The sequence below is a fragment of the Myotis daubentonii genome, chromosome 2 (assembly GCF_963259705.1).
Source record: "Myotis daubentonii chromosome 2, mMyoDau2.1, whole genome shotgun sequence".
Classification (NCBI taxonomy): Eukaryota; Metazoa; Chordata; class Mammalia; order Chiroptera; family Vespertilionidae; genus Myotis; species Myotis daubentonii.
In genome coordinates this window covers 130,222,510-130,247,667 of record NC_081841.1, presented here as the reverse complement: position 1 = coordinate 130,247,667, position 25,158 = coordinate 130,222,510, and the positions used below count along the sequence as shown (strand labels likewise).

Sequence of the window (25,158 nt, the reverse complement as noted above, 5' to 3'; positions counted from 1 at the left end):
TTACCTAAGACTCATTCTGTCCTATGCCCCTATGATTCTACAGACACCGCCAGCATTTCCTTGTAAGAGAAATCAAATTAAAGAACATGAAGGCAGCTATTTTTATGGAAATGAAACAAATGGACAATGAGAAGTGTCTAATATTCATTAATCCAACATTTACTACACACAAGCATTATTACACTAGTTTAGCAAAGTACAAAGTATTTAAAATGACTAAGACAGCTTCTGCATCCTAAGAGCTAACAATCTAAAAAGTAAGGTTAACATGTAAACATGTTAGAAGCTGTTATGGAAGAAGAGTGGAGATTATGCCAGGAGGGAGAGTAAGGAAAAACTTACCCCTTTGCTTTGGATATTGAAACGTACTATCTTCTAAGGGTAATACGCCATGCTCTCCCACAAAATAGCCACGATGCCCTCAAATACCAGAAAAATATACTAATGTGAAATATATTAACAAGATTAGATTGTTTTGTATAAATTTACCCTATTATTAGAAAGACCATATAGGTTTCATGATTAAATACTACATATTATAGTCCTCCTGTAGGACTATGAACATTAGCAAATTAGCAGCTCTAAGAAGTCCACTACAAAAACAAAAGCACAACACTACTCAACCTGCATTTCCCATTTTAATAAACCAGGGAACCCTTTTCTAGAGTAGCACCTATAAACAATTTTGGGAACAAATTTTGGGAAAACAAGTTGTACAACCTCAATGGCACTAAGTCGCTGCTAACACTGCAGGAAAGGACGAGCCCAATGGCAGAAGCTTTTTGTGCTTGGCCTCCTTTAAGTTGGTTTCATTAGTTGCATAACATTTCAGTAGTTCCTTAACAAAAGCAAGCATACAGGTATCTATAATACAAGATCAAGCAAGAAGAAAAACACAAACCCACAGATAACACCTGATATCTTGTTTTGATCATAAATGTTGTTCTGAAATGTTAACTCTTATCAGAGATAAAATTTGAGAGGCGCCAATGCTGGGGCCTGATGGGCTATAAGTCTTGGCTTATGGCTGTGCAAACATGGAAATGTCGATTATTGAACCATTCTTGTCATGTGATGGAGAAAAACTATGAAAATGAAACTCTTCAGTTGCAGTCTCAAGAAACTGCAATAGCTACTAGTAAGCCCATCTAACCAAAGACTCATTTGTACCAGTTGGTCCCATTTCTCACATTGTGCCAAGGTGCCTGGACTCTAACACAAACACACTTATGATATTTTAGCTGACATAGGGTTTCATAGTAAACCTCTGCTCATTTCATTAACATTTATTTAAAATGTTCAGATACCATACTAGATAGCAATAAAGCCAGATTAGTAAAACCTTCTCATGACCAACAAAGAACCATTTTTTACCCACAATTATTATAGAAAATTTCTTTTCTAAAAGATTCTACAGAAAAAGACCAATTGCTTAAATCAGATTCGTCACTGGCTTTAGGAAAAGCGATGCCAGGTGAATGTTTCCATTGCTTTCTCCCTTTCTCTGGCCCTGTCAGGTCCCCTTCAGTGATGCTGGGAAATAAATGTTCCTTACAGAGAACTCAGCCAACTCACAATTTCCTCTGTGTACTTAATTTACGAGATTGATGAAATACTGGAGAGACTATACTATGGGCTGGTTCTATTTTCTCATGACGGTCATTTGCCATCTCCTGGTATGTGCATAAAAATGCAAAACACTTCAAGTACTAGTCTAAAATGAAACAAAGAAACTGCCTCAAAATATACATGTTAATGATCAAGACTCTTACCACAGATGCCTTTCCATTAGCATGCTAGAGTTGACTAGATACTTTTTGAAAGATGATCGTGTTTGTGTGAAGGGGTGGGTGGAAATGGGCACTGCAGTCAGAAAACCTGCATATGCCCAACTCTACTTATCAAGACTGTAACCTCAGATGCCAGCAGCTCACCTAAAATTGAAGGGTTGGACTGAATAATTTCTAGTGTTCTCTAGTTCTAAAGATTTGTAACTTTCATTCCTTATTGTGTCATCAAATATTTCATTGTTTTTAAATGATTAATGGTTAAATTACAAAAATCCATTAATTCCTCTAACCTATCATATTCCTATTTGCCAGGCTTATCTTTGAAACTGTTAGCACACAACTATGGTAGTTTTAACTTCTCATTTTATTTGCAGATTCTAGCCCGAGGCAAGTTAATTGCATAGCTGATATAGCTCAGTATACAGAATGCACTCCTGCAGCATTAGACACATTTTCAATTCACTGAATTATGCCTTTTAAAGCCTATAGTAAAATCTGCCACTGTCATCTAAAAGTGGCTCTTAAAATGCAGTCCATCCAAGAAGTCATCCAAGGGAAATCATCTCAGAAGCTTGACAGAAATGCAGATTTCTGGACTCCATAATCTGCACTTCAACACATATTCTGGTAATTCTTATACCGACAAAGTTTTAGAAATATTGGCTGACAGAGATGTAAATATTAACTAGAAACTTTTTAAAAATAACTATTGAAAAAGTGGGGCACAACCCTGAATATTAATTTGGGGTTTTTATGATTTTGTTTTTAAAGTTGCATAAAATTCTGCACCTTAAGAATTTTCTGACAAGCTCTCCCTAGCTATACAGTAAGCAACGTAAGACTGTAACTGTTAAGTACAGTGCACTCTTGGAAAATGTACTCAAATCTCTAAAACAAATACATAAAAAATACAATAAGCAATTCACATCTTTATCTCCTATGGTTAGGCCAAGATGGCTTTTGTTTTTGAAGTGATCCACAAAGCCAAGATTGAGGTTTGAGAGGAAGGCACCAGGCATCTGCAGCCACAGGTGTGTTCATAAGGGGAACTGAGCTGTCCACATAGCCCCACTGCTGTCTATATCTAGATTTAGCCAGTTCAATCTTCACACTTCTAAAGTTTCCTACTGAAAACCCCAAGTGCAGACGTGGTACAGCATTTAAAAAACATGTTAACAGAGAACAGTTTTTGAAAAATAATGGAAGAGATACCCATTTTGAAAAAGATTTGTACCATCATCCCCATAAAATAGTCATTCTGAAAAAATAGATATCTTTTCTCTTTAATTTCCCCTAATTTCACCCCAAAATTAGGATGCTTTTACTTCTTCAAAATCAGGGACTTCATATCCAACTTCAATAGTAACTTTCTTCAAATGAATAGAAAATGCAATGGGGTTCTTCTGTTTTTAACTTATCTTTATTATTGAAAGTATTACAGATATCACTTTTAATGGGGTTCTTCTATTATCTTTCCTGCAGTGCTATTGCTACTAAAAAGGTCTCAGATCCCTATTTTTAAAGCAAATCGGCCATACATCTTTTTCCTGAACACAACACTGGCATTAGTTTTTGTTAGAATCAGCCTCTCTCTAGCAACAAGGGCTCATTTATCCACAGTAGCCTAACAAGCATTCCCTCTAGCTAGTTTCCATGGTGCTTCATATCCCAAGAAAGGAGAACATTTCATAACTAAAGGAAACTGATATCCTCTGTGGGTTTTCACCATTCTCTCTCAAGCTCATTTGTAGTTGATGTACATTTTTAAAATTCAAGTTTCTACTTCTGGGGAGACTTAGAAAAATCACAAAAGTAAAATAAATTATAAGTCTTGACTTTTTCCTTGAACCTGTTGCCCAGTCCATTGTCATTGCAGGATAAAAGACAGTTCCTTCAGACCACTAGAGTATCCAAGAAGTCCTCTGACTCTCAGCAACCCTAATGGTCTAGTAAATGCATGCACTCAGATTTCTAGTCTTTCTGTTGTTCTCAAGTTTGCTGAAAAAAAAAAATTCAAATGTTTGCCCTTGTAATTTTAATCCCCCTATACCTCATCTTAATTCAAAAAAGTGGTATAGTACAGGCAAATAATTAGCACATAAGAACAAGCCCTGAAGTCCTTAAGTGTCAACAACACTGAACAAAGTATTCAAATTATTCCTCTTAATGTTCCCCCTCCTCCTATGGCATTTATTTATCAGCCTAGGAAGGAAAAGAGATTCTCAGTAAAGAGTTGTTGGCAAGTCTAAATGTGTTCAAAAGAAATAGTATGGAACAAGACTAATAAAATCAAGCAAAAATGGATCTACTTTAACTAAACATCAGGCATTATTTTTATTTATGGAGAGAAAAAAGTAAAAAGTTAGAATCATGAAAATTAGGCATAGGCTTTACACAAATTTTTAAGGAAATATTGTCAACATCATTTTATCTGAGAATCATTTGCATACTGCTGCAAGTTGTGCTAGAAATCAAAGGAACACTTTTGTGACAAAAAGGATGAAAATGATCATTTTGGGATTATTTGGGGAGAAAAGGTCCATCAACAGATATGTCCTGCTAGTAATCATCCCAACCCCATACATATTAGATGAAAATGACACATATCACTCAGAACAAGCAACAGAGAGCCCTTAGAAAACATACATGTCAAAAATGAAAGATGACAGGTTCTACTCCCTTAAGACAGACAGGAGACTAAATTGGAACAGAAAGGTCATTGTCAAAAGCTGATAGCCAATAAAAGTTGATGACAGTTACGAGAACAATTTCTTTCTTGGAATTTAACTGCATAAAAATGACTGTAAAATCACCCTAACCGGTTTGGCTCAGTAGATAGAGCGTCGGCCTGCGGACTCAGGGGTCCCAGGTTCGATTCCGGTCAAGTGCATGTACCTTGGCTGCAGGCACATCCCCAGTGGGAGGTGTGCAGGAGGCAGCTGATCGATGTTTCTCTCTCATCGATGTTTCTAACTCTCTCTCCCCCTTCCTCTCTGTAAAAAATCAATAAAATATATTTTAAAAATGACTATAAAATCTTTGAAGTAGTAAAGGACACACTACCATTTCGATGATAGTTTGTAGAATTGCCTTAGTAAACAGAGAATGAAAACATAAGGCCAATCCAAAACCAGTGACATAATCTGCTGCACATCTATAGTCCCTGTGAATTAATTTACCTCTCTTTCTCAGAGATACTTACCCGCATCACACAAGTGGATGGACACTCTTCTGGTGACAGGGGTATTGAAGAGATAAAAATGAGTCTCAGCCTTCAGTATACCAAATTGATCAATCTTACTAATAAGGGCAAATAATGACTCATCAATTGACAAATGGGACACATGAGACCATTAAGAAAAACTCTTTATCTCAAGATTTAACTGTTGAAAAATATAATTTGTCCAGCCTAGTCACCAGCGAGCTGAAAGGCCTAACAGACGTATTTCACTCAAATATAGTCCACTTCCCCTTTGCTTATAAGAATTCTACAGTATTTCACTAATTGAAATATAAGCTAAGTTTCTTAAAATGCAGAAAGCCTGATAGAGGTGGGATATTAAGCTTGAATTTCAATGGGTTTCAAACCTTGTGACTAGGTTTTAGGATGAGCGTGTAGAGTACTGTGGCAGAGTTTGACAAAAAGAGATTGAATAAACTGCTTCTTTACAACTCTTTCTAAGGTTCATCCCCCCAACAATGGATTAAAGGTCAAGAGTCTAAAGGATTAGTAGCTCATAAGCAACTTTTGAAATGAAAATTAGAATTTTTTTGATAAGGACACTAAATATTGGAATAGACTGAATCCCTTTCCTAAATATTCTTAAGCATGAATTTTTATCTGAATGACTTGTATGTAATCCCTTCCATTAATCTCGGAATATAAACATTTATATATAATTTAAGACCAGACAATATATTCTGGATTTTGTGTAACTCTTGCTGAATTTAGCAATGTGACTGTAGATAATTACCTTAACAATTCCATCTATTAAATGACATCCTGCTTAAAGAAAGTTAGTAGAGGTAAAAAAGGTTTAAAGAATTGCATATGAAAATACTATGTAACATTATACATGCTTCTTTTTCTTGACAGGGTTTATCTTCAGTATTAGGAGAGTTTCAAATCCCCTAGACTAAAAAAATTAACAGATCTCAAACATGTTCTCCACTTTCATCTATGCTTTTCTTCATAAAAAGTTACAATTTCATTACCCTATACCCTTGAAATGTAAAAACTGTTCTACTAAAGTGTAAAAAGATAAGGGTATGTAATTTTCAAATGTTATGAACCTAAAAATACTTCAATTTTACTATAATTTTATAAATTTATTTCACCCACTTAATCTAAATGCATTTTTCTTTTTCTACTGGCTACCCCAAAGCACTACAAGGCACAGCAGTGATATATGAATGGTGAGTCAGGTCATAGGGTCGTGTCCTCAGTATGGACATGAGGCCACTTTACTGAAGGTGGACAATGAATAGTGTTTGTTTTTCCTTGTCCCAGGTAAACGGGGGGTAATGCAAAATGAGCCAAGTCATCCTAATGTGTTTCCTTTTCATTTAGCTTCAAATAAAATGGAGAGTTTATGTATGAGAATAGCAGAGAACAAAGAGATCCCCTTTGAACTCCCAATTTATGGGACTTTTGTAAGTATGGCATCAAGCTGCTAACAGGAAGCTATTTCAGAGTATGTGATGTTCCCCAAACTTACAACTCCCTAACAGTTTCAACTCTGAGCCATCTACAATCCTAGTAAGAAAGGAAAAGGGGTTGAAGGGAAATAAGGAAACCAATAATGTCCAAAGGTGTCTGCTTTTTAAACAGCTTTTAAAGTATCTGCCTATCTGCTACAGATATTGTTGATTCCATTCTCTGGGCAGAAATGGGAGTACTTTGGCATGACCAACAAAAGATAAGAACATATAGAAAAAAGACAATGCAGATTATGTACCAAGTAATTACAGTTAGGTTTAACAAATATGAACTTCAAGTGGTGTATTTTTTTCAATGCTATAAAGCAAAGCTTTTAAAATTCCATTACCTTAAGATAGTTTTAAATGATTTCTTTAAATGTGATTATTTCCTAAACCACACAAGAGTAAAATAGAGCATTTATTGATGGAATAACAAAAGTGCTTTTCTTAAATATTCTTCAAAATACATTTGTACAACTTACAATAATATATCCAAAATAACTGTATATACAAAACATTACCTAGTTTTAATGTATGTGCTTTTTTCCCCAAAAATTACAAAGTAACTTCTTTTTTATTTTTTTGGCAAAGTTCAACCTTAACAGAGGTGACAATTTTAAAGGTTGGTTTAAGAAAATAGAACCTGAGGGAAATTGACACGCAAGAGTCCATGACAAGCAAGAGATTTGAAGGAATATTTTTAGTTTGTTAAATAAAAATGGTTTTTAGAGTGATACTTTTCACATTACAAAAATAAACCAAAATGAAAAGGTCACTGTAAAATGATGAGAAAGGTTCTGTAGACTTGCTCTTAGTATTTCAAATAGCCAACAATGCATGTCAAAAAATGAATGCAAAATCACAACAGTCTTGTATTTACTTTGTATTTGGAGAAGATATAGTGAAATAAGTGGCCACATTCTGTTTTCTTTTAATTGCTATTAATATGGTTGATCTGATTGGCTCTTCGATGAATTTCATCCAAGAAGTTCTCCAGTTGTTCTATTAGCATTCGTTTTTTAAACCTGTATAAAAAAAATAATAGCACTCTTAATTCCTTTTTAACGAGTAAGTTAAACATCAGTATAATTTTTTCTTAAAACAGAAACTGCCTTGGGAAGATTTTTCAAGGAGAAATAAAAATTAAAAATCAACAACTTTATGATATATGAAATCTCCTGGAAGACTAGCAAATTATTTTTATCAGTACTGTATTATAATTTGTTCCTAAAACAAACAATCCAGGCCTAAGTACAATGGGAAAGAGATTATTCCTTCCACAATAAAAAAGAAAAAGGAAAAACCTAATATATACAGGATTACTAATACTGCAGCAAAATTAGGACTCCCAAAGCAATGAATCCAATAGCTTCTTGTTATATTCTTTGAAAGTTGAATGTTAAAAGGAATGTGAACAAAGTATGAATATAATCCCTCACAAAATTTTAGCACTTAAAAGCCACAGTGTTCTGTTAAAATTTGAAAGCTAGCAAATCAAGGATAATTAAACATCTTTAGTATAGAATATAATGAACAGTTACCGTTCAAGCTGCAATTTAAAAATTTTTTCAGTAATATAGTTCACTGAAACTGCATTTGTCTACATAGCACTAATACTGCTGATGCTTTTTAGAATATCCCAAAACACTGCCTAATCTATACCCACTTTTTCTCTACTTGTAACCACTATAATATTACATAACTCTCTAAAATAGCGATTCTCAACCTTTTCATCTCACTAATTAGTAAATCTGCAGCACACCAAAAAACACATTTTTGCCAATCTGACCAAAAAATACGTCTAATTTTGATTCATGCACATTGATTATTGTTGTGATGGCTGATGTCATTTTTTAATTTGACAATGTAAGGGAAAAGAGGTCAATGCCCCTGACTAGTCAGGTATTGCAGAAGTTTTTAACTTCTTGAGGCACACTGGTTGAAAATTGCTGCTCTAAAAGGTGGTAGAAGTAAAGTGCAGGCACCAGGAATATAGCTAAATCCATGATGACATCCAAGATGACAGAATGTTATGTAAAGACCAGAATAGATTAAATACTCAAAACAGATAATATGAAAAGTTATCGCCTTATCTTGCACCTTCAAAGTAGCCTATGCTGTAGCCTCTTCCTTACACACACACACACACACACAATGAACTGCTCAATATAAAACAAACTTCGAGTATAGCATGGAAGAAACTGAGGGACTAATTAAAAAATGGGTATATTGGGAAGGTCAGATAAGATAAACTGTTTTCTTAAAATATTAAAAGTCTTAAAGGAAAAATAAAACAAATTTTTATATTCACTAAACTTATAAAACTATGCTTTCCAGTTAACTGTACTATGGAGTTACCATTTATAATCTTGATTCACATTCCTTGTACTAAAGTACATAATCCTGGGCTACTGAAGCAATCAGAATAAGGCCCATTTGTCTGACTCTGGTCCCCTTAATTACAAGTTTTCCCACATACAAGTGAGCTGCATTAAAATATTGCCTTTTGAGGTTATTACTAATCACTGATTAATATTAACAGTAATCCAAATATACAAAGGAGAAAAATTAGAGACTGTTAAATATACAGACACCAAAAGCCACAAGAATAGGAAAAAAGAATTATGCAAGTACCTATACTTCATAGGAAGAAAAGATTCAAGTTCTAAAGAATTTTTGTGTGGCTGTTTTTTAAGTGAACTTCTTTCAATAAGTTACAAAAGAGAGAAGTGCTTATGTGTGTGTGTGTGTCACATACATGCATAGTACAATACATATTGTTAAAATACTTCTTATAATGTTCTATAGATTATTTACCTTGATGCTTCTTTAATGACATTTTGTAAAAATATTAGTCTTGTTTGTAAACTGCCTTGTACATGCTTCAGTAAAGTGAAGATTCTTTCATATTCTTAAAAGAGAAGCAAAAAGAAAAATTAAGTGGCTTTCATTTGCACTCATATTTAATATTTTTCTATTTCAGTTTACAAGATATACTAAGACAAAACCAAAAATATTCTACATAAAATTTTCACTGCTCATTGAAGACTTTAATTTGTCAAACACTGCTTTTTTAGTAAAAGTTCTCATTAAAGTTCCAAAGCTTAGAAGGGTGAATAAATAGCTTTTTGGTATTAGCTTTTTGGTATTGCCACTGAAAAGTAAGACGCAAGTGGCCTTAACAAAAATGCACCCTTATAATGAAAATTGTAAACTATAGCCACCATAGGGAAAGGGGATTGGGTGTTGGGGGTATAAGGAGGAAAAATAATAAAACAGAGTGAAAGTGACTATTTTAGTTTCAAGTTTTCACACAAAACTCTGCTAACAACTGTAAGATCCTAAATGGCAAGGACTGAGTCTTACCCATTTCTGGACCATCATAACAAGTGATCTGTCGACACCTTCTGAAAGAATGCCAGTTGATACTGAAACTTTATCCCACAAAGTTCTTTTTTTTTCATGTAATACAGTGGTTCTCAACCTTCCTAATGCCTCGATCCTTTAATACAGTTCCTCATGTTGTGGTGACCCCCAATTTCATTGTTACAAATTGAACATAATTAAAGCATAGTGATTAATCACAAAAACAATATGTAATTATACATGCGTTTTCTGATGGTCTTAGGCGACCCCTGTGAAAGGGTCGTTCGACCCCCAAAGGGGTCGTGACCCACAGGTTGAGAACCGCTGATATAATAGATAGCTTTCCTAACTTTAGTTTTTTTACCTAAACACATCCCTGGTCACCATAATAGTTTAAATCTTAAACACAGTGGTAGCACTATGCCAAGAACTTTAGAGACATGAAGTCATTTAATATTCCCAACATCTTTTTGGGTTTGCTGCTACATTAAAATTTCAGTTGCTGGCTAGGAGAATACTAAAGACTATGGGTTCCTGTCATGGTAGGAACTATATGTAATTTATGTGTGCTCTTCCTGTGTTCTCAGTCCCTCCTGCTTATCATACCTAGCATAGTACTTTGGATATAGCAAGCAAATATTTGTCAGCTAAACAAAGAATCAAATCCCACATATCTATATATATAAAAGCCTAAGCAACCGTCTGACTGGTAGCTATGACGCACACTGACCACCAGTGGGCAGATGCTCAACACACAGGCATGGAAACATGGAACAGACTGATGAATCTCAGAGGGAAGGGGGAAGTGGGGAGGGTGGGAAGAGATTAACCAAAGATCTTATATGCATACCAGAGGCCCGGTGCACAGATTCGTGCACTGGTGGGGTCCCTTGGCCTGGCCTGTGGGGATCAAGCTGAAACCAGCAGTCCGACTTCCCCCGAGGGGTCCCAGATTGTAAGAGGGCGCAGGCCAGGCTGAGGGACCCCACCGGTGCATGAATTCATGCACCAGGCCTCTAGTAGCTTATATATTGTTCAAGACTGATCTAGAATTAGATATAAGCTTTTAGTTAATTTTTTTTTTTTGAGCACACACAAAATAAAATCTGAGGTATGTGTCTAATTATACATACTTCTTCCTGGCTTTCTAATCTCTTTCATTATTTGTGCTTTTAGTTCAGTGTTGACTTTTTCGTGGCTTCTGCAATGCATCAATTTCTTCCCTTTGTTGAGTGAAGATGCTGGTATATTCTCTTCAGGGCATTGTACTTTATCTCTTGGCTCCTCATGATTTTCCAAAAATCCACCAACAGTGAGGTCATTAGTTCCTAAATGATCATGACCAAGAGTCTCTGTATGATTGGTTGGTCGTTCCAGTAAATTGGCTGGAGAAGATGATGTTGAAAATTCAGTATCCATAGCATTTGGTGTAATATCTGATGAAAGTTGGTCAGCAACATGATTTTCAACCACATCATCTATTGTGGAATCATTACTGGCTTCTGAAACTAAAAATAAAGATAAGAGGGAAAAATTATGAGAGACGATTTCAAAGTACACAGTAAACAAAGCTCCAAAGAAATATCATTGCAACAAATTACAACTGATCATTTTCACAGATGCAAACTAATAAATAATGTGATGTGATGCTTAAGCTTTGATAAAGATATGGTGGATTCAATGTGAAACGTTCACAATATTTATAAAATCTGTACAATTTTTGCCCATAGGGAGGGAAAAAATAAAAGCAACTTCAACTTTTACTTCTCTGTTTTTCTATGGCAATTTTATTGAACAAGTACGGTTTTAATGTTTTAGGGAAATATATACGATCAAGATTGTCATGCTTATCTTTTCTTTAGCTCTAGCTCATTCCAACCTATAGCTGCCTTATATATCTGTTGTCACTTAGAGGCAAAAGTAAACACAGGGAGTTTAACATGTTCAATGGTCTTTAGGGAACATACCACCAAACAGGTCATTTTACAGTACACCCTTTTCTTATACTCATCATCTGGTCTTCATTACTGGAGTAATGCAGAACAATCTGGTATGCACTTCAGCTCATTAGACAACTAGACTTAAAAACTTGCCACCTTGCCATTTATATTAGATTATTACACTTACTCCCCACAGAAAGCTGTATTCTAAGTTCCTTGATGGCTCACTAAACCTCTAAGACAACAGCTGAATTATCACTTCTCTCACTTATTGTCCAAAATGTACTCATCCCCACAAAAATCCCTTGAACTTCTGACTCTCTCTTAAATCCTATTCCAGAATATGCAAACTTTACTGAATGTCTTCTACAAGTCATTTTTAATTGAAACCAGCTCTCCTGCAAAGAAACTGCTCTCCTTTTCAGACCTGAAATAGAAGCTGCTTTCTCTTAAACACTCTCCATGGATGTGGACTGATTCTTTCAACTCCCACTACCACATCAAGATCTTTTTTCCATGCACTCGTTAAAACTCTTGCTCTTTTGAGGCTCAACTCTGTCACTTCACTCATCCTCTCTCTCCTCATCACTATCTTTATTGATCTCTAGGCATATCTCTGTGGTCACGATGTCTCCAGTACCTAGTTCACAACTTCCTCCCACCCCCATGTCCCTCAGGATCTCATTCTAGGTCCTTACTACTCAGAGTGTGGTCTGTAGACAAGAAGCATTACCACCATAAGACAGCTTGCAAGAAATGCTCATCTAAGGCTCCACCCCAACTCAATGAATCATAATCTGTAGTTTTACTAGGCCCCAGGTGATTCACATACACATTCAAGTCTGAGAAGTGCTGTATTGTGTGACTTCAATGTCTGAGAAGATAACCTACTTAGAACCTGGCCTCCCAATTCCTTAATTACTTATCTCCAAAGAACTTTTCCACCTATATGTTTGCCTCTCAAGTCAAACACAAATTCTGGATGAAGAGGAACCTTATCTTTGTACTGCCCCTGCTATTGCTCTTTAACTCAGCCAGACTTTTACTCCAGAGACTCCTCCACTTTCCTCCTCCTATTAATCAGATCCTTTCTAATAACCATTTTCTTATCTACCCAATGTATATCCCATAATGTATCACTTTTTAGCAATGTCTTAAATTCTCTCATTCTTTTGTTATCCCATGACACTAGCCAGGCAAAACCCCACATTTGATGACTCTATCCATCTGCTTGTTCCAAACCTGCATTTGGAAGGATGAGCACTACTCGAGAAATATGATCACAATCACTATCTATACTTGATCTCAGCACTGCTTTGCAATCTTATAACAGCCTTTTCTATCTCTTCCACAAGAGATCATTTTAATCTTCTCCCCTCTCTGCATATCTCTGATTTTCACAATCTCTCCTCCCCTCTCAGCAGTAGACGTCACCTCTTCCTTTACAGAAGAAAGAAAAGTAGAGGCCTAAGATGGGAACTTCCTCTGCTTCCCATCATTAAGCTTGCATCCACACCTATTAGGCTTCAATGGAAACAGCATTCTTTCATCTGGGGTTTGGACCATTCCCTTTAGCTTTCTCAGTGATTTTGTGCTGATTATGCTTTTTCTCATCTTCATTTTCAAATATTCCTATCACACCCACATTTAAACATGCTCACCTCTCTATCAGCTTAAAAATAAAGCAAAATCACCATTTTAACCCCAGAACCTCTTCTAGCTCCCACTCTCTTTTCCCACCTACCCTTCACAGCTAAACTTCAACTGGTTGTTTACATGCACTGTCTCCATTTTCTCATCTTCCATTCTTCAACCCCTTTACTACACCAAAATTGCATTTGCTAAGATAATCAAAGACTAACAGAACCTTTCTAATCTTCTTCTTGATTGATCTGTTTAAGAAGTATCTGAGGAAGACAAAATGGCAGAAGGACAGGTAGACGTGTCCCAAGCCTTGTCCAGGAACAGATAGAAGGCGCAAATAAATCGAATAACATCCACCTTGAATTGGCAAAGTAGGTACAGCTGGTGAGACAATTCACAGCTGGGAAGGGCAGAGGACGCCTGCACAACAGTAACATCAGGGATCTGGGCTGGAGAGAGGTGCGGGACCTCCAAGCCCAGAGGGTCAGAAGAAAGCCACATGGCACCAAGGCCGTGTCCCTCGGGACAGGCGTAACATCTCACTGTGGAAAGGAAGTCCACATGGCTGTTGGTGGCAAGGGATTCTAGATCTAAGCCCACAGCCATGAGAGGCTGAGCCCAGAGGGGGAAACCTGAACAACTGCCCAAGCCACGCTATACTGGGGGAGAGGGACTCGCAGTGGCACAGCTCTTTTCCAACTTGTTGGTCTTTGCTTTTATTCGCTAAACCCAGTTCATAGGACCTTTCAAATACAAACACTCACCCATGGCTGAGGTGCAGGTGGAGTTGTGGAGTCTGGGGAGAGGCTGGGAGAGGTGGCCGGGGGTCTGGCACTGAGACATACATGAGACACCAGACCTAAGCAGCCATCTTCTCCTGAAGAAATAGCCCCTCCCTGCAGTCTCCAGGCAACCAATACAGCCACACCCAGACTACACCCTGAGTGTTACAAAGGATAAATATATATATGAATAGTCCCTGATAGCCCTCAGGGACTGGGCTGAAGAGAAGCCTTTCAGTCCCAGCAATCTCCCCAACTATAGACCTGTCAGAAACAGCTGCTTGAGAGATTAAGATTGACAGTGGGCAGACAGGCTAAGTGGGCAGACTGGTTCCGCCTGCTGGCCATCAAGGCTGTGGAGATAGACACAGAGGAGCGGTGGACCCCTTGGAACTTCAGCAACCTAACAGGAAACTGAGAAGTGGCAGGCAGTACATAAGAGTGAGATCTTAAACCAGCCCCCATGGGGCATTAAAACTTGGCAGAAATGAACCACACTTCACTTTTTCATTTTTATCTTTATTTCATTTTATTATTATTTTGTTATTTTTTTCTTCTTTTTTCTTTATTTTCCTTTTTTGTCTGTTTATTTTTTCTTTTTGCATTATTTTTTCATCATGCTATTTTTAATATTTTTATTTTATCCTATTTTTTAAATTAATTGTTTCTCTTCCTTCTCTTTTTCTTTCTTCTTATCCACTCATCCTCTTTCTACTTCCTCTATACTGAACTGAGGTCCTCCCCATATTCATCCAATCCTTAACCTTACTTTCTGTATATAAGCTTAGCCTCTACAGATTCTGCCCCCACCCTCTTTTCTGGGTGTTTGGTATTTGCATTTTTTGGTTTTTCTGTTTGTTCTGTGGTGTTTTATCCCCATATGTATATTTCCCTTTTTCTTCTTCTTCTTTTTTTTTCTTTTCTTACCATTTTTTTTTCTCTTCGATATCATTTGTACTCTTTTTTCTCTCCCCTAATTCTCTGGTGGTCACTTATATTGGGGTTGTCAGTGTTGTGAGTGCATTTGTGTTTTGTTCCCTTTGTGTCATATCTTGTCGAGTGACATGTTGTCCTGTTTGGTCAATGTGGTAGAGAACGAGCCAAATAACCAGACACCCAGAGAGGAAACTCCATCCACGAACAGGTCAATAACACTGCAGACCCAACTACAGAGTCAGGAAGATGGTGGCAGTGAGGGAGAGAGCATGACTGAGTGAGGGAGCAAAAGGGGAGTATGTGGATGTATGTGTGTGTGTGAGTGAGAGACAGTTAGATCCCGCGGGACCTTTGGGGGCAGACAGACTGGGCTCGCCTAGCGGGCAGCCTCTGCTATCATTACAAATAGTCCCTGTGCGGCCGGCTCTACTGCAGGGCACGCCTTCTTGAAGGGGAGCCCAGCCTTACCTCCACCCAGGGTGCCTTCAGACACCACCCAGGACTCTACAGCCACCCCCATGAGGGACCTGCTGCCTCAGCTGAGGTCCCACAGTCACTGAGACTCCAGCCACCCCAGGCATGGGCTCCTGTGAGTTCCAAAGAGTGCTCCCCTCTGGCCAGCCCAATGCTTTAGCACAGGGCGTTGCAACCACGCGAGCAGCCTGCCCCCATCCCAGGAGCAGCAGCCATGCAAGCAGCCCGCCCCAATCCGAGGAGAAGCAGCCATGAGAGCAGCGCCTACCAGAGGAGCTGCTGCCAACTGAGGAGCAGCAACTGCTGCAACCACCCGAGGAGCAGCCCCCACATGACTCAACACATAGATCCTTTGGTGAGAGCAAAAATGGGGAGACAAAGAAACCCCCAAAGGAGAGAAAAGGAGAAATTGCCAGAAAAGGAGCTAAGTGAAACGGAGGATCATACAGTTCATAAACCGGATGGATAAAAAAATTAACAAATTATGTAAGAACCAAGAAGAAATAGAGTGATTAGGCTGCAATAAAAAAAAAACAACTATGGAAAATTTCAACAGTAGACTAGGAGAAGCAGAGGTCCAAATTAGCGAATTAAAAGACAGGGAAGCAAAACACACCCAAACTGAACTGCAATTGGAGAAAAAAATTAAAAGACAGGATGGAGAGCCTAAGGGAGCTTTGGGACAAAATGAAACGAAGCAACATATGAATAATGGGGGTGGCAGAACGACAGGAAGAGGAACAAGGGTTAGAAAATCCATTTGAAGAAATAATGTCAGAAAACTTCCCTGATGTGGGGAAGAAGAGTCACACAAGCACAGAGAGTCATGAACCCAAAAAGACCCACACCAAGACACATCATAATTACAATGGCAAACGTTCAGGACAAAGAGAGAATCTTAAAGGCTACGAGAAAGACAGAAAGTTACCTACAAGGGATCTCCCATTAGACTATCAAGTGATTTCTAAACAGAAACACATCAGGCCAGAAAGGAAAGAAGGAAGTTTACAAAGTGATGCAAAGCAAAGGACTGAATCCAAGAATACTCTATCCAGCAAGGCTATCATTCAAAATTGAAGGGGAAATAAGAAGCTTCACAGACAAAAAAAAGACTAAGGGAGTTTATTACCACCAATCCAGCAATGCAAGAAATGCTAAAGGGACTGATGTAAAAAGAAGAAATAAAAAGGGAAGAAGGAACGCAGGTACAAAAAGTAAAAATGTCTACAAAGAAGTACCTATCAATAATAACTTTAAACATAAATGGACTAAATGCTCCAATCAAAAGACATCGAGTGGCTGAATGGATTAGAAAACATGACCAATATATCTACAAGAGACCCATCTCAGGACAAGGAACTCACACAGACTGAAAGTGAAGCGATGCAAATATATCTTCCAGGAAAATGGAAATGAAAAAAAAAGCTGGGTAGCAATACTTATATCAGACAAAATAGACCTCAAAGTGAAGGCCATAACAAGAGATAAAGAAGGCCACTTCATAATACTAAAGGGATCGAAACAAGAGGATATAACCCTGGTAAACATATAAGCACCCAAAGCAGGAGCACCCAAATACATAAAAAAACTTCTGGAAGATATCAAGGGAGAGATCAACAATAATACAATCATACTAGGGGACTCTAATACCCCACTGACATCACTGGATAAATCCTCTAAACAAAAAATCAGCAAAGAAACATCAATCCTAAATGACTCACTAGATCAGATGGACTTAATTGACATCCTCTGAACATTTCAACCCAAAGCTACAGAAAATACGTTCTTCTCAAGTGCACACGGGACATTTTCAAAGACAGACCACATATTGGGTCACAAGCAAAGTCTCTCCAAATTCAAGAAGACTGAAATCATATCAAGCATCTTCTCAGACCATAATGGCATAATATTAGAAATAAACTACAATAAAAACAATTAAAAAGGAGAACCAAGATGGCGGCATAGGTTAACGCCGGAGTTTGCTGCTTTGAACAACTACTTCAAAAGTGTAACCAAAAAACGGAAGGGACACCACCCAGAACCACAGGAACGCTGGCTGAGTGGAAGTCCTACAACTAGGAGGAAAGAGAAACGCACACGGACACTCAGAGGAGGCGCAGTGGTGAAGTCAAATTCTGAGGTGCGGAGTGCGCGGAGCGGGCTGGCGGCGGAGGGCGCGGTTGGCGTTTTCAATCAGGAGGGAGTCGCAGACTCTGAGCACCAGATCCAGGCGAGTCTTTAGGGACCCAGACTCAAACGGGAGAAGCGGGACTGTCTGGCTTCGGTCAGAGCGAGTGCAGCTTTCTCTCCGAGCTTTGCAGCGGGTGCTGGGACTCAGAGAGGCAGAGCCCCTGGGGACAGGACTGAGAGCCGCCATAACTGCTCTCTCCGGCCCACCCTGTTGATCCTGTGTGACCCGCCCCGCCCAAGCCCTGCACAGAGGCATTTGCCGGATAGCCTCAGGCAAAGGCTAGATTAGCACCTCCCTAGAGGACAGAAGTTCTCTCACTGCTGACACAGCTGATTCTCATAGCCACTTGGCCTGGAGGTCAAACCCTCCCTGGGATTAGCTACAACAATCAAGATTTATCTATAAGACTGCGAACAAAGACCACTAGGGGGTGCACCAAGGAAGCATAACAAAATGCGGAGACAAAGAAACAGGACAAAATTGTCAATGGAAGAAATAGAGTTCAGAACCACACTTTTAAGGTCTCTCAAGAACTGTTTAGAAGCCGCCGATAAACTTAATGAGCTCTACACGAAAACTAATAAGACCCTCGATCTTATATTGGGGAACCAACTAGAAATTAAGCATACACGGACTGAAATAACGAATATTATACAGACACCCGACAGCAGACCAGAGGAGCGCAAGAATCAAGTCAATGATTTGAAATGCGAGGAAGCAAAAAACATCAAACCAGAAAAGCAAAATGAAAAAAGAATCCAAAAATGCGAGGATAGTGTAAGGAGCCTCTGGGACAGCTTCAAGCGTACCAACATCAGAATTATAGGGGTGCCAGAAGATGAGAGAGAGCAAGATATTGAAAACCTATTTGAAGAAATAATGACAGAAAACTTCCCCCACCTGGTGAAAGAAATGGACTTACAGGTCCAAGAAGCACGGAGAACCCCAAACAAAAGGAATCCAAAGAGGATCACACCAAGACACATCATCATTAAAATGCCAAGAGCAAAAGATAAAGAGAGAATCTTAAAAACAGCAAGAGAAAGAAACTCAGTTACCTACAAGGGAATACCCATACGACTGTCAGCTGATTTCTCAACAGAAACTTTGCAGGCCAGAAGGGAGTGGCAAGAAATATTCAAAGTGATGAATACCAAGAACCTACAACCAAGATTACTTTATCCAGCAAAGCTATCATTCAGAATTGAAGGTCAGATAAAGAGCTTCACAGATAAGGAAAAGCTAAAGGAGTTCATCACCACCAAACCAGGATTATATGAAATGCTGAAAGGTATCCTTTAAGAAGAGGAAGAGGAAGAAAAAGGTAAAGATACAAATTATGAACAACAAATATGCATCTATCAACAAGTGAATCTAAGAATCAAGTGAATAAATAATCTGATGAACAGAATGAACTGTTGATTATAATAGAATCAGGGACATAGAAAGGGAATGGACTGACTATTCTTGGGGGGGGAAAGGGGTGTGGGAGATGTGGGAAGAGACTGGACAAAAATCGTGCACCTATGAATGAGGACAGTGGGTGGGGAGTGAGGGCGGAGGGTGGGGCGGGAACTGGGAGGAGGGGAGTTATGGGGGGAAAAAAAAGGAACAAATGTAATAATCTGAACAATAAAGATTTAATTAAAAAAAAAAAAATAAAAAAAAAATAAAAACAATTAAAAACATTCAAACACTTGGAAGCTGAATAGCATGCTATTAAACAATGACTGGGTTACCAAAGAGATCCAAGAAGAAATTAAAAACATCCTAGACATGAATGACAATGAGAACACAACAATCCAAAATCTATGGGACACAGTGAAAGCAGTCCTGAGAGGGAAGTTCATAGCTCTACAGGCCTACCTCAAAAAACAAGAAAAAATGGTAATAAATCATTTGACTCTACAACTTAAAGAAGTAGAAAGAGAGCAACAAGAAAAGCCCAGAATAAGCAGAAGGAAGGAGATAATAAAGATCAGAACAGAAATAAATGACATAGAGGCCACAAAAACAATACAAAAGATCAATGAAACCAAGAGCTGGTTCTTTGAAAGGACAAGCAAGATTGATGAACCTCTAGCCAGGCTCACCAAGAAGCAAAGAGAAAGGACCCAAATAAACAAAATCAGAAATGAAAGAGGGTGAAATAACAACAGACCCCACAGAAATACAAAGAATTGTTAAAAAAAAAAAAAAAAAGAAAAAAAAGCTATGGCCCTGACCGGTTTGGCTCAGTGGATAGAGCATCGGCCTGCAGACTCAAGGGTCCCAGGTTCGATTCCAGTCAAGGGCATGTACCTGGGTTGCGGGCACATCCCCAGTAGGGGGTGTGCAGGAGGCAGCTGATCGATGTTTCTCTCTCATCGATGTTTCTAACTCTCTGTTCCTCTCTCCTCCTCTCTGTAAAAAATCAATAAAATATATTTTTTTAAAAAAAGAAGCTATGAACAACTCCATCCAACAAACTAGAAAACCTAGAGGAAATGGACATATTCCTAGAAAAATACAACCTCCCAACACTCAATCAGGAAGAATCTATAATCTCAATAGGCCAATAACTATGGAGGAAATTGAAGCAGTCATCAAAAAGCTTCCAGCAAACAAAAGCCCAGGGCCAGGTAGCTTCACAGAGGAGTTTTACTAAAATTCAAATAACTAAAACTTATCCTCCTCAGACTATTCAAAAAAATTCAAGAGGAAGGAACACTTCCAAGCTTATTTTATGAAGCCAGCATTACCCTAATATCAAAACCAGATAAAGACAACACAAAGAAAGAGAATTACAGGCCAATATCCCTCATGAACACAGATGCCAAAATACTCAACAAAATTCCAGCAAATCCAATACAGCATTACATCAGAAAGATCATACACAATGAACAAGTAGGGTTTATCCCGGGAATGCAAGGATAGTACAATATCTGCAAATCAATAAACATTATATATCATATAAACAAATTGAGAGATAAAAATCACATAGTCATATCAATTGATGCAGAAAAAGCATAAATCCAACACCCTTTCTTGATAAAAACCCACAGCAAAGTGGGAATAGAGGGATCATGCCTCAATATAATAAAAGCCTTATATGACAAACCTACAGCCAATATCATACTCAATGGGCAAAAACTAAAACCATTTCCCCTAAGAACAAGAACAAGACAGGGTAGCCCACTTTCACCACTCCTATTCAATACAGTACTGGAAGAGCTAGCCATTGCGATCAGACAAGAAGAAAAAATAAAAGGTATCCAAATTGGAAAAGAAGAAGTAAAACTGTCCTTATTCGCAGATGATATACTATACATAGAAAACCCCAAAGACTCCACTAAAAAACTACTAGACCTAATAAATGAATTCAGCAATGTAGCAGGATACAAAATTAATGCCAAGAAATATATGGCATTTTTATACACCAATAATGAACTCAAAGAAAGGGAAATGAAAAAAAAAAACAATCCCATTTACCTTTGCACCAAAAAATGAAGATACCTAGGAATAAACTTAACTAAGGAGGTAAAAGACCTGTACTTGGAAAACTACAGGACATTGAAAAAAGAGATAGAGGAAGACATAAAACAGATGGAAGAACATACCATGTTTATGGGTTAGTAAAATCAACATCATTAAAATGTCCATAGTACCCAAAACAATCTATAGATTCAATGCAATCCCCATTAAAATACCAACAGCATATTTCACAGACCTAGAATGAACTCTCCAAAAATTTATCTAGAATTAAAAAAGATTCTGAATAGCCACAGCAATCTTGAGAAAGGACAAAGTTGGAGGGATCACAATACCAGATATCAAGCTGTATTACAAAGCCAATGTTCTCAAAACTGCCTGGTACTGGCACAAGAACAGACATATAGACCAATAGAATAAAACAGAGAATCCAGAAATCGACCCAAAGCACTATGCTCAATTAATATCTGACAAAGAAGGCAAGAGCATACAATGGAGTCAAGACAGTCTCTTCAATAAATGGTGCTGGGAAAATTGGACAGGTACTTGCAAAAAAAATGAAACTAGACCACCAACTTACACCATACACAAAAATAAACTCAAAATGGATAAAGGACTTAAACATAAGTTGGGAAACCATAAAAATCTTAGAAGAAGCCATAGGCAGCAAAATAGCAGACATTTGTCATAGCAATATCTTTACCGATACAGCTCCTAGGGCAATGGAAACTAAGGAGGAAATAAACAAATGAGACTACATCAAAATAAAAAGCTTCTGCACAGCAAAAGAAAACCATCAACAAAACAATAAGAAAGCCCACTACATGGGAGAACATACTTGCCAATGTTATCTCCAATAAGGGTTTAATCTCGAACATTTACAGGGAACGCATACAACTTAACAAAAGGAAGATAAATAACCCAGTAAAAAAATGGGCACGGACCTAAATAGATACTTTTCGAAAGTCGCCATACAGAAGGCTGAGAGACATGAAAACATGCTCAAAGTCACTAATCGTCTAAGAGATGCAAATCAAAACGACAATGAGGTACCATCTCACACCTGTCAGAATGGCTATCATCAACAAATCAACAAATGACAAGTGCTGGCGAGGATGCAGAGAAACACGAACCCTCGTGCACTGCTGGTGGGAATGCAGATTGGTGAAGTCATTGTGGAAAATAGTATGGAGTTTCCTCAAAAACCTAAAAATGGAACTCCCATTTGACCCAGTGATCCCACTTCTAGTAATATTTCCCAAGAAACCAGAAACACCAATCAGAAAGGATATATGCACCCCTATGTTCATAGCAGCACAATTCACCATAGCTAAGATTTGGAAACAGCCCAAGTGTCCATAAACAGATGAATGGATTAGAAAACTGTGGTACATCTACACAATGGAATACTACTCTGCTGTAAAAAGGAAGGAACTCCTACCATTTGCAACAGCAAGGATGGACCTAGAGAGCATTATGCTAGCAAAATAAGTCAGTCAAAGAAAGATAAATATCACATGATTTCACTCATTTGTGGAATATAATGAACAACATAAACTGATGAACAAAAACAGATCCGGAGACAGAGAAGCATAGATCACACCATCAAAACGCAGAGAGAAGGGGAAGACGAGGGAAAGGGGGAGAGATCAACCAAATGACTTGTATGCATGCATATAAGCATAACTAATGGACACTGACACCAGGGGGTTGAGGGCATGAGCAGGGGGGTGGGGGGATAAGCGGGGGATAAGGACACATATGTAATACCTTAATCAATAAAGAAAATTTTTAAAAAAGAAGTATCTAAGACCACCAACCACTCAATTTTCCTTTCCTTTAGCTTCCATGACACTACATACTTCCCTATTTTTCCTATTTTTTTGATTCTTCTTTCTCAATACCCTTTTCTGAACTTTGTATTTCCTCTTAACTTTAGCACTTTCAAGGTCCTGTTTTAGGCTCTTTCCCCCACTCCCCCTTCTCATGTTTCCCTAGGAGACATTTTATTAATTCCAATGGCAGTTAAGCTACCTCCCATATCTACCTCTCTAGCACAATCCTCTTTAGAGTTCCAAACTCAAATAATCATCTTCTAATTTAAGGTGTCCACTTGGCTAACTAATATACACTTCTAAACTAAAATCATTCTTCCACTCCACCCCTGACATCATCATTTACCCAGTGTCTCTCAAGACACTTCTCTTGCTCTGGCTCCAATGTGCTATCAGTCATTACCAAGTCCTTTGCTGATATGTCCAATTATTTCTCAAATACATATTTTTCCCACAAGCTCACAGCCAGGTCACCATTAGCTCTTCCCTGGGTTTCCTAACTGCTTACTGTGCATTCAAAATAATGTTTTAACAATCCTACCTAATAAGAGTAATATGCAAATTAATCATCACTCTGACACAAAGATGGTGGCGCCCACAGCAACAAGATGGCAGCGCCCAGTCCTCTCAGCCCCGCTGGAGTCCTCTATTCCCAGGGGCAGCCGCTGAGGGCAGGGTCCACTTGGCTGTCACCTGCGGTGACCCAGGAGTGGCCAAGCGGGCCCCGCAGACCATGCACAGCAGGGCCCACTTGGCCGTCGCCCATGGCGACCCGTGAGTGGCCAACTGGGCCCCGCAGATAGCAGATAACCATGGGGAGCGGGCCTAAGCCGTCAGTAGGACATCCCCTGAGGGCTCCTGGATTGGAGAGGGTGCAGGTCTGGCTGAGGGAACCCCCCCAACTGTGCACAAATTTCGTGCACTGGGCCTCTAGTATCAAATATGCAGTCAGTGTCCATAATTTTAATTACCTTATATATTTTTTGTTTGTTGAAAAGTTTGACTTTGTTTGACTCAGGGTCCAAATCAGGCCCAACATTACAACTGGTTTATATGTCTCTTAGCTACATTTGAATCTATGAAGTCCTTCTGTACATCTTTTTCTATGCATTTTTCTGGAAACACACACACCAGATTCTTTGTCCTATAGTTTCCCATATATGATTTTACTAATCTTATCCCTCTTTTGTCATTTAACATGCTCTGTCCCTTATATTTCCTATAAATTGGTAGTTAGATCTAGAGGTGTGATCAGGTTGATGTTAAAAAAAAATTTGTGTGTGTGTGGAGGGATTAGGACTACTTCAGAGGTAGTGCTGCGTAATTCCATCAGGAGGTATATAAATATTTGTTTTCTCTCCAGTTAAAATGCTATAAGTCATGAATAATCACTACCTATAATTAACAAATCCATCAATTCATTAAGGGTTCCCTACATCCATTGTTATTCTTCCCTGATAAAATTCCACACATTTCATGGTCTTTATAAAATGCTAATCATATCTGGTCACTACTACCTCTTTAAACCTTTCAGTGGATTCTCAATGTCCTTAGAATGAAGTCTAGAACCTTTACAATGGCTTCTGAAGGCCCTCCATGATCTGACTTCGGCCTATCCTTCAGTTTTCACCTTATCTCATTCCCAACACTCCTGCTATACTAAAATTTTCAGTTCCTTCAATGTCCTTCTCTTTACCGTATACTCTTCTTAGACTACTCCTCTAGCATAGGCAAATGCACAGCTTTAGTTAACTAATTCCATTCACCCTTCAAGTGCTGGTTTAAACAACTCCCTAGTAAAGTGCCTTAAGCCTATACACCAAGTTAAATTCTCATGCCAAATATGTCTACAACATACCTGACGTCCCTTTCACCACACTTCTAATGAAATGTCCAATGACTTTCTTTCCTCATGCATTGTAAGTGAAAGCAGAAATCACTATCTTGATCACTGCTATACCTAAACAGCACAGGTATTTAATAATTGCCTGCATTAAACTGAAATTGAAAACCATCTTTCTATGGATA

The 25,158-nt window shown here is 38.3% G+C and overlaps 2 protein-coding genes across 10 annotated transcripts in view; one reads left to right on the top strand and one right to left on the bottom strand.

The window, feature by feature from the left end:
• SERPINE3 (serpin family E member 3) overlaps positions 1-6,395 on the top strand; it is a gene marked incomplete at its 5' end in the record, with an annotated part of 41,099 nt that extends 34,704 nt beyond the window's left edge. The window contains 5 exon segments of the mRNA XM_059681201.1: positions 2,738-2,750; positions 2,752-2,801; positions 2,804-2,821; positions 3,273-3,354; positions 5,885-6,395. Coding sequence (XP_059537184.1) covers positions 2,738-2,750; positions 2,752-2,801; positions 2,804-2,821; positions 3,273-3,354; positions 5,885-5,930 — 209 coding nt within the window.
• The window catches only part of INTS6 (integrator complex subunit 6), a 113,860-nt gene continuing 92,800 nt past the window's right edge, over positions 4,099-25,158 (bottom strand). For 7 of the 9 annotated variants that reach the window (XM_059684549.1, XM_059684551.1, XM_059684556.1 and 4 more), the window contains 3 exons: positions 10,991-11,365; positions 9,309-9,402; positions 6,896-7,516 (listed from right to left, as the gene is read on the bottom strand). In XM_059684549.1, coding sequence (XP_059540532.1) covers positions 7,423-7,516; positions 9,309-9,402; positions 10,991-11,365 — 563 coding nt within the window. In that variant the 3' untranslated portion in view covers positions 6,896-7,422. Of the gene's footprint in view, positions 7,517-9,308; positions 9,403-10,990; positions 11,366-25,158 lie in introns of all 9 variants that reach the window. The other 2 variants (XM_059684553.1, XM_059684554.1) reach the window with 1 other exon arrangement.